Source organism: Bison bison, unplaced genomic scaffold, assembly GCF_000754665.1.
Source record: "Bison bison bison isolate TAMUID 2011002044 unplaced genomic scaffold, Bison_UMD1.0 scf7180017864500, whole genome shotgun sequence".
Lineage (NCBI taxonomy): Eukaryota > Metazoa > Chordata > Mammalia > Artiodactyla > Bovidae > Bison > Bison bison.
Window position 1 is genome coordinate 5,216,361 of NW_011495059.1, and position 10,390 is coordinate 5,226,750.

The 10,390-nt window shown below is 46.1% G+C and overlaps 1 protein-coding gene across 2 annotated transcripts in view; it reads right to left on the reverse strand.

Annotated features, from left to right (window-relative positions):
• Positions 1-10,390, reverse strand: part of PPP1R16B (protein phosphatase 1, regulatory subunit 16B) — a 104,091-nt gene that overhangs the window by 66,721 nt on the left and 26,980 nt on the right. For both annotated transcript variants that reach the window (XM_010829149.1, XM_010829148.1), the window contains exon 2: positions 6,693-7,043. In XM_010829149.1, the coding sequence (XP_010827451.1) occupies positions 6,693-6,942 (250 nt within the window). In that variant the 5' untranslated portion in view covers positions 6,943-7,043. The remainder of the gene's footprint in view (positions 1-6,692; positions 7,044-10,390) is intronic.

Consider the following 10,390-nt stretch of genomic DNA (forward strand, 5'->3'; position numbering starts at 1 on the left):
GAAATGTAGCCTGCCATGCTCGTCTGCCCATGAGATTCTCCAGGCAAGAGTACTGGAGTGGGTTGCCATTGCCTTCTCCCAGTTAAACCCTGAGGTGATCGCAAACTTATGAGAGATCCTGAGCTGGAATCACGTAAGCTAAGCTGCTCCTGGATTCTTGACTCACAGAAACTGTGTAAGACAGTAAATATGTATCTTCTTTTAATTCTTATAGTTTTTAAAATTAATTAATTATTTGGCTGTGCCAGGTCTTGGTTGTGGCATGAGGGATCTAGTTCCCTGACCAGGCATCACACCCAGGCTGCCTACATTGGGAGAGCGAAGTCAGCCACTGGACCACCAGGGAAATCACAATATTTATTGTTTTAAGTTTCTAAATTTTGAGCTCATCTGCAATGCAACAATAAATAACTAGTACAACAGTTAATAAGTTTATGTTTTAGTCAGTGAATACACATTTATTTTAACTCCTCAGTTTTAATTTCCTATATGGTAAATATTGATATAAAACTCATGTAAATAAGATTTCTTAAGAGTTCTCAGTTATTAATAACATAAACATGCCTTGAGACCAAAATGTTTGAAGACTATTGCCCTAAACTCTTTGCAAATTGCTTCTTTATTAAACTTTACTCAAAATACTCTATGTGAGAACATCTTTTGTTTCCAATCAGGACTCTGATGGATAGAACAATAACAAAAAAATTTTTTTTGATATTTCAATGACTGTTGCTCTTCAGTGGAAGGATGAGTGATTTTATTTTCTTCTGAATTTTTTTCTGTACCTTTAAACTTTTCTACAAACAAGGATGCATTATTTTTATAATTAAGTGAAAAGAAACTTCCCTTTGCAAAATCATTCAAAAGTGAAGGTTCAAACTGCGTTTTCTTCAGATGAGTCAATGGTTGAAGCTCGGTGTGCGGGGCCCAGATGTCCGCCAACGCACCTGGGGGTTGGGGAGAGGTTTGGGGGAGCAGAGAGAGGGAGGCAAGGGGAAGAGGAGCCAGCATCCCCCGCCTCCTCAGCCAGAATAGTTCTTCATGTGTTTTACATATTGGGGTTCTGCACAACAGTTCATTTAAAGAAAAGTTTCCACTCTTTAAAAAAAGAAGCTTGAAAACCTTTACCGTGAGAATAATAGCTGAAGAGTTAAAATCAGGCTGCATAAGAATCACTCAACTTTTTCTTCAATGTTTTTTTCAGGGTTTCCCTAAAGAAAGCCCTACACATTCTGAGGGAAGAACAGAAGCCCTGACAATTTCATGAATATTTGGTCATTTCAAGAGAGGCTGGCTCATGTGGCCATGGAAAGAAGTTACAGGTGGGGATGAAAAGGTTATCCAGGGACCGCCACTGCCCCCCCGCAACCCCCCGCCAACAGTAAGGGCCCAAGAGGACAGCAAAAACACGAGGGGCCTTAAGGCCCACAGAGACACAGATCAGAACCACAAGTGAATCGTTCTCATATTTTCTAGAAAAAACAAAAGCAAGAGGTTCCAGGACCACCCAGTGGTTAAAACCATGGGCTTCAGGGACCACAGATCTGGGTTCAGGTCTCAGGTTTGACACTTCAAACCTATGAGATCTTGGCAAGTGACACTGCCTCTCAGAGCTTCAGTGGAAACACACAATGTACAATTTCACCTGTAAAATGAGGTCTGAGAATGTCAAACAGTGAAGCCGTTTTGCCAAACAGTTTGGCAGTTTCTTAAAAGTTAAGAAACTTAACTTTGGGGATAGATTTACCATCTGACCCAGCAATTCCATTCTTAGGTAACTACCCAAGAGAAATAAAAACAAATGTCCCCAAAAGGACTTGCATACAAATGTTTTTAGCAGCATTATTCATCAAAACCCCAAATGGAAACCATCTAAATGTTTAGCATCTGGTGAATGGATTACCAGTGGCATATCAATACTGCAGAATGGATCTCCCTGGTGGTCCAGTGGTTAAGAACCCACCTGCCAATGCAGGGAACATGGGTTCAATCCCTGGTCCGGGAAGATCCCATGTGCCATGGAGCAACTAAGCCCGTGTGCCATGACTTCTGAGCCCAAGCACCTTGAGCCCGTGCAGCACCACAACAAAGAGTAGCCCCCACTCACCACAACTAGAGAGAGCCCGTATGCAGCAATGAAGCCAAAAATAAACAAATAAATAAGTGAAAGCGAAAGTCTCTCAGCTGTGTCCAACTCTCTGCGACTCCATGGACTGCAGCCTGCCGGGCTCCTCTGTCCATGAATTCTCCAGACAAGAATACTGGAGTGAGTAGCCGTTCCCTCCTCCAGGGGATCTTCCCAAACCAGGGATCAGACCCAGGTCTCCTGCATTGCAGGTGGATCCTTTACCAGCTGAGCTACCAGGGAAGCCCAAATAAATAAATAAATAGAAGAATGTGTAAGTGTAGAAGAGTGGATAATGCAAGGTAGCAATTTACATCATATGTACTTCTCATTTAAATTCCAAAAACTGAAGAATAGTTGATTCACACTGTTGTGTTAGTTTCTTTTATACAGCAAAATGATTCAGTTATACATATGCATTTTTTCATTTTCTTTTCCATTACAGTTTACTATGCTATACAGTAGGACCTCGTTGTTTATCTATTTTATATATAGTAGCTTGTAATCTGCTAATTCCAAACTCCTAATTTATCTCTCCCCGTCCCGTTTCCCCCCTGGTAATCACATGTTTGTTTTCTATGTCTGTGAATCTGTTTCTGTTTTGTAAATTAGTTCATTCGTGTCATATTTTAGATTCCACATATAAGTGATATAAATTATATATCCATGATAAACACTTCTTACCATATCACTCCCACATATATCAACCCAATGTAATCCTACAGGGTTAGCAGGCATATTATAGCATCCTCGTTTTTACAGATGGGGAACTGAGGCACCAGGAAGTTAATGAACTTTCCCAGGTTGCTTAGCTAGTAGGCAGCAGAACTGAGAGGAGGAATCCTGGATAGTTAACTTCAAAGACTATGTTTCTCACCTCTCAGTAAATGTCAGCTGGGTATGGAGTTACTGCTCTACCAAGTGGTGGGGGAAAAGGTCCAGAAAAGGGATCAGAGACGACTCCCCAAGAAGGTCACACAGGAACCTAAACCTGAAGGGTGTAGGAGTTAGTTAGTGGAAGAATGTTCTAGACAGAAGGAACCACATATGCCAAGGTGGAAAGGTAAGAGAATGTAGGGCGTGGGGCGGAAGACAGAGGAGTTGGAGGTGGCTGGAGCGTGAACTGATACCCAGCAGTGAGAAGCTGAGAATGGGGCTCAGGAGGCCACAGAGTGTCCCTGGTGTCTGGACATTAACCTGCAGGCGATGCAGGGCTAGAGAAAGAAAGTGAGTTCCTCAGCGCTGCCTTACTCTAGGAATGACTCACATCACTCTGGCAGGCGGAGGAGGTTGACTCAGCCCCTGCTTCGAGCTCCGGGGAGCGGGAGAGCTGCCACCCCACACTCCCATCCCACTGGGAGCTAATGCCCCAGCAGCCACCCCACCGGCAGCCCCACCAGCACACAGAAGCTATCCCAGTCAGCTGGGAGCATCGGGCTCAGTTGTGCTGCTAGAAAGCTGAGCATAGTCTGGTGAGAAGCCTGCTAGCAGCTTCCACACCCTGCTTAAAACCCAGACACCTGTGGTCCCCAGGGGCACCTCTCAATGCACCCCAAAAGCGAGGCCACAGGGCACAGTGCTCTGGCCCTCCACTCTCACTTGGCTCTGCCCAGAGCCAGGGGACCAGCCGGGGGTGGAGGGGGGAAGGACCTAGCACTCTTCTCATTCAAATTTAATATCCAGATAAACATTTGCATGTATGCACAAAACATTCACTGTGGCAAAAGTAAAACTACTGAAAAAAACTTATGTGCCAACAAAAAGAAACTAGCTAAAAATACTGGTGAATCCATACTGCGGAATACTGCTGCTGCCGCTGCCAAGTCGCTCCAGTCGTGTCCAACTCTGTGCGACCCCATGGACTGCAGCCTACCAGGCTTCTCCGTCCATGGGACTCTCCAGGCAAGAACACTGGAGTGGGTTGCCATTTCCTTCTCCAATGCATGAAAGTGGAAAGTGAAAGTGAAGTCACTCAGTTGTGTCTGACTCTTAGCGACCCCATGGACTGCAGCCTACCAGGCTCCTCCATCCATGGGATTTTCCGGGCAACAGTACTGGAGTGGGGTGCCATTGCCTTCTCCCTGTGGAATACTATGAAGCAGTTAAAAAGAATGCAGATATATTATTCCATTGTACTGGCATGAAAACACCTCCAAGATATATTATTGAGTGAAAAAAAAAAACCCTACAGAATAATGTATCTAGTATATACCAGTTACATAAAAAACAAAGCAAACAAAAGTCAGAAACTAGCTCTATAGTTCATCAAGTCTACAAACACATAGGTAAGTGAGAAAAATGCCTGGAAGGAAATATATCAATTGTGGAAGGAAATACATCAATCGTGGAAGGAAGGAAAGGAGGGAGAGAGGAAGGAAAGGACTTCTATAACTCTACGTTGTTTGATTTTTATAAGAAGCATGTATTTGCATTCTTAAAAACACTAAAGTCTGTTTAACACACACACACACAGTGGGAAAATGTGTTAAAATGATCACCCTACTGGTGCAGGGTTCAGGGTCCCTTTTCAAAGAGCTGTGACATCTGGGATCTTGTCTAATTCTTGCCACACCGCCTTGAGGGCAAGTATTCAAAACCCATTTTATAGATTAAGCAACTGAACCCAGGGAGGTCAAACAAGCTCTTCAAGGTCACATACAGGACCGAAGGACCGAGGGGCCTCTGAACCTTGGACCCAAGCCCAGCACTCTTTCTAACCTGGAGGGGTGGGAGTGCACCAGGGCGGGGTGGTGGACGGTGCATGGATGCTTTGCAGCAACCCATTGTCAGCTCACAGAACCTCTGAAAAGCCTCTTTCGCAAAGGGAAACGGGGCTCAGGGGAGAAGGGAATGGAAGACAAGTGGAAAAGGAGGGCTGATGCACCGCCGCCCACGACAAAATCACACATCATGATGTACCACCCACTGAGTGGGAGGGACCTGCCGAGTCACCCAGTAAATGACATGTAGGAAGGAGCCCCACAGGGCAGCGTCCCCCAAGCCTGAGACTTCAGGCCTCTCTCACAGGGGCTGCTCACCCTGGGTTCTGGCTGCGTTGTTTGCAGCTGAGGGGTTCTGGGGACGCCTCTCTGCTCAGTCTCAGGGCGCTCTGTAACCAGGCCAGAAAGGGACCTGTGCTTCTCAGAGGGTTCTAGAATCTAAGGGGCAACAAACATAAACCCTAATACCCACCAGTGTGGTAAGTGCCTCCACCCCTCCGTTCTTTCATTGGCTGCTTTAGCACCAACTGTCTGGAGGATGTGGGAAGGCAGGAGACCAGAGGGACCCAAGAAACACGGCTGGGTCCCTCCAAGGACAGGCAGAAGGGATTCATATTCAGGGAGGCACCAGCGCTTACCAAAGGCAACACATCTCAGCTGCACAGAGAGCAGGCATGAGCCCTCAGAGCATGCTCAAGGAAGAGGGCTTCGGCCAAACCACAGATCCTCCTTTCACTCTTACAACTTACAGCTGCCACAAGGCTGTGAAGCCACAGGGACAAGAGCCTGGATTCTGGGAGTTCTGATCCCAGCTCTCCTCCCTTGCTCAAGTTTCTGAACCTCACTGGTCTCAGTTTCCCCATCTGTAAAATGAGTATTATTATCCCTGCCTCTTGGGTATTATGATATCTGGATAATAGGACATATAATCATGATAACATAATTAAATACAACATAACAAGTACAGGGTATCCAAAAAATCTGGAAACAGATTATATGAATGTATGTATGTGTTCATATTTATTTATTCATCTGCTTTACAGACTGGAAATGTCCCAGTCAACGTTGTGTACATCTGTCTATTTCCAGACTTTCTGGACACTCTTTATATAAATATACTTTTATATAATCATAATTTTATATAAATGTATATAATAAAACATAGTAATAATATAATAAAACATACTAATCACTCACACAGTATGAGGGACCATGTCAAGAACTTACAGGTATTCTCTACTTTAATGCTCAGAGCAAGCCCTGGAGGTGGATGCTATTATTAGCCCCATTTTACAGAAGCAGACACTAAGGTACAGGGAGCTGAAGAGACTTGCCTACTTGCCAGGGTCACCGAGGGAATAACTGACAAAACGAGTTTGAGACCCAGGTCATCCAACCTCAGAGCCTACTTATGCTGTTTTCCACCTGTCTAACCCATCTACCTCTGCAGTGAAGACCCAATAAAAGGAACCAGTTCCCGGGCACAGAGAAGGGGCTTAGGAAATGCAGGGTCCTCTGAGTACTGAGCTCCTGGAAGAGAGAAACCAGATCCAATTGGTTTACCACTCTATCTGGAATTGTAATACACAAGACATAGGCTGGCAGTCAATATTAGTGTGAGGGAAGGAAAATAAGTATGTATTAGCCAAAGGCTGGCATTATTGTCTAAAAAAAAAGTCTCATATTCCAGCGCCTTTCCTAGGAACATCCACCTCCTAAGACGCCTGGGGCTGCCCAAAGGTGGGCGAGGAGGGTCAGACCCACCCTGCTCTCCCCTCCACGGCACAGAACCCAGAATCCAAGAGGCCCAGGAGGCCACCCACCAACCAGGCCCAGGAGTGGCCTACCTTCTTCAGCGTCGTTCCTAAGCGAGGCCTCCAGGAGGGCCACACTGGCCTCGAAGGACACCTTCTTTCGCCGGCCGCCCGTGCTGCGCTTCCGCTCATGCTTGCGCTTGCGATGCTGCAGGTCCTGCTCATACTGCGCCCACTTCTTCAGCTGCTGGGCCCGGCGCTTCTGGGCTGCGCGCAGCCGCTCCAACGTGGGCACCTTCTCCAGCAGCTGCAGTTCGGTCAGCAGGTCCACGTGGCTGGCCATGGCCTCCGCGCCTCCCTGCGCCCTGGCTTGGGGCTAGCGCGGCGCGCCAGGGGCCGGGGCAGCATGCGGGCTCCTACGGGGCTGGGGCGGCATGCTGGGGCCTGTGGCAGGGAGCGGGAGAGACACAGATGGACATGGCGTCACACTCAAAACTCCGATCTGATGACGTCACCCAGTCCCACCTTCCAAACGTTTCCCCCGCCCCCTATTTTATTGTCTTCCTTCCTTATTTCTTTTTAACTGAGATATAATTGACCTCTAACATTGTGTAAGTTTCAACTGTACAACCGTGTTGATTTGACATACTTATATATTGCAATATGATTACAACTGTTAGTTAACACCTCCATCACAGTCATACAATAATCCTTACTTTTGGTGGTCGTATTATAATTTCATATAAGGTTGTTCTATTGTTACAACACATACAGGAGTTTATTGTTATAACATGGAAGGGGTTTATTGTTATTTTTAAAGGAGCGAGTACTGTATTTTAAATGTCTCTGTATTAATTTATAACTTGGTAAATATGGGCAGATATAACCTACAGAAACACAAGCTCTTTGGGAACCTCATTCTGAAGAGTCCAGTGGTTAAGAATCCACCTTCCAATGCAGGGGACGCAGGTTTGATCCCTGGTTGGGGGACTAAGATCCCGCATGCCACAGGGCAACTAAGCCCCCATGAGGCAACTGAAGAGAAGCTCCAGTGTGGCAAAGAAGATCACCCACACTGTGTCTAAGACATGGTGCTCCCCAGCAGTGCTATTGGTAAGGAGCCTGCCTGCCAAAGCAGGCGACCTAAGAGATGCAGGTTCTATCCCTGGGTCGGGAAGATTCCCTGGAGGAGGGCCTGGCAACCCACTCCAGTATTCTTGCCTGGAGAATCCCGAGGACAGAGAAGCTTGGCGGGCTACAGTCCACGGGGACACAAAGAGTTGGACATGACTGAACAACAACAACAACCCCCACTTTACAGATGTGCCCCAGTTTGCTTATTCATTCACTCACTGAAGATCATCTAAGTTGTCTCCAGCCTGGGGCTAATACATTCACGCACAGGTTTTTGTGTGAACATGAGTTTTCATTTCTCTGGAGTAAATGCCCAAGAGTACAACTGCTGGGTTGTACAGTAATTACATGTTTAGTTTTATAAGAAACTGTCAAACTGTTTTCCAGAGTGGCTGTACCATTTTTCATTCCCTCCAGCCATCTATGAGTGATCCAGTTTCTCTGCCAGAACTTGGCATGCTCAGTGTTTTAGCCACTTAGACAGATACTCCTTTTTAAAAGTAAGGAGCTCAGAGGAGTTGAATTCACAACCATGCTGTATCATCATGAGGGCAGGAACTCACTAGGAGCTAAGGGACCATCTATTTATTTTTCCCTACTTCCTCAAGGAATCAAACAGTGAAACCTGCCCTGTGATGAGTCCTGGTTCAGAGATGGATCAAGAATCAGCTCTGCCTTCTAGGAAACACCACGTCTACTGGTCTGTCATGGTGTCATCTACCTATAAATTAACCTGATCCTTCTGATGACCTAATGAGACCAGGTACTATTCTGATCCCTATTTCAGATAAGGAAATTGAGACACAGAGAGACTACCGAATCCCACACAGCTAGAAAATGGATGAGCTATTCTGGCTGGGGTTATCAGGAAAGGCTCTCCAAAGTAGGAAGCAATTGATTTGAATCTCCAAGGATGAGCAGGAGTTCACTCGCTGAGGAGGGCAGACATGAGCTGAGAAGGAGCTTCCCAATGTTCAAAGGCACGTAGACGAGCTGAACACCATGAAGGGAATTCTGGGAGACAACACATACAAACCTGGCTTGAGGGACTTCCCTGGTGGCCCAGTGGTTAAGAATCCACCTTGCAATGCAGGGGACGTGGGTTCAATCCCTGGTCTAGGAACCAAGACCCTACATTCTGTGGAGCGACTAAGCCTGTTCACTGCGACTACTGAAGCCTGAGCACTCCGGATCCCATATGCCACAACTAGAGAACTCGTGCACAGCAGCAGAAGATCCCGCATGATGTGATAAAGATCCTGTGCGCCACAACTAGGAACCGATACAGCCAAACAAATAAATATTAAAAAATAAAATAAAAACATGGCCAGAAGTGGATGGGGCTGCCCAGCCCAAGGGAATAGAAGTCTTGGAGGAAGCAGTGAGTAACTTTTGGTTCAAGGCCAGACAGCCAGAAAGTCCCCCATGGTCCACATCATATTTTGTTTGCTTGGTTGATTTGGGGTCCACACTGTATTTTATGGTATTGTCATTCACTGCTAATATTTAAACCTTGAAGATTTTATATCCAAAATCAGATTTTCAGCCTTTCTTAAAACATCTCAGTAGCTGGCCAAGCTGAGCTCACATGGCAATGATCAGCTGGTACTGAGTAGGACTGCCCAATTTAGATGGGGGCACATCTCATTTTCCATAGTGCCCACAGCCTCCCATTACTCCCATCTGACCTCCGTCACTAACTGGCATCACTTGCTAGCTCCTATAGGATTTACCTGGTGGCCTGATGGTAAAGAATCTGCCCACTAATGCAGGAGACACAAGAGACACAGGTTCGATTCTTAGGTCAGGAAGATCTCCTGGAATAGGAAATTGGAACCCATTCCAATATTCTTGACTGGGAAACCCCATGGACAGCAGACTACAGTCGGTGGAGTCACAAGAGTTGGACACGACTTAGTGACTAAACCACCACCACCACCTCCACCATTAGCTCCTATGATCATTTCACAGGTCCTGCCTTAGGCGAAATATCCACAGGTCCAATACGCACAAGAAAGAGAAGGCAGTCTGTGAGTCTCCTCAATAAAGACCAGGATCAACGTACAGGGGAGTGGTGGTGTGCACCCCAAAACAGGCACCTGGCCTCCAGAGCTGTCCAACAAGCAACTGAACAAGGGCTTGTGGTCCAGTGGCTGTCTCTGGAGGTGGCAAATTCCCCATCACTCACTGGAGAATAAAATTTCCACTGATGTCAGATCAGCCTAAGCACTCTGTACATCTTCTTTCAGCCGTAAGAGTCTGTACACAGATGGTTACCCATTTCTTCATTATTGAATATTCACTGATCACCTACTAATTGGAAAGTGCCAAAACATGCAATAAACTGTGGAAAATTCTGAAAGAGATGGGAATACCAGTCCACCTGACCTGCCTCTTGAGAAACCTGTATGCAGTTCAGGAAGCAACAATTAGAACTGGACATGGAACAACAGACTGGTTCTAAATAGGAAAAGGAGTACGTCAAGGCTGTATATTGTCACCCTGCTTATTTAACATATATGCAGAGTACATCATGAGAAACGCTAGGCTGGAGGAAGCACAAGCTGGAATCAAGATTGCTGGGAGAAATATCAATAACCTCAGATATGCAGATGACACCACCCTTATGACAGAAAGTGAAGAGCAACTAAAGAGCC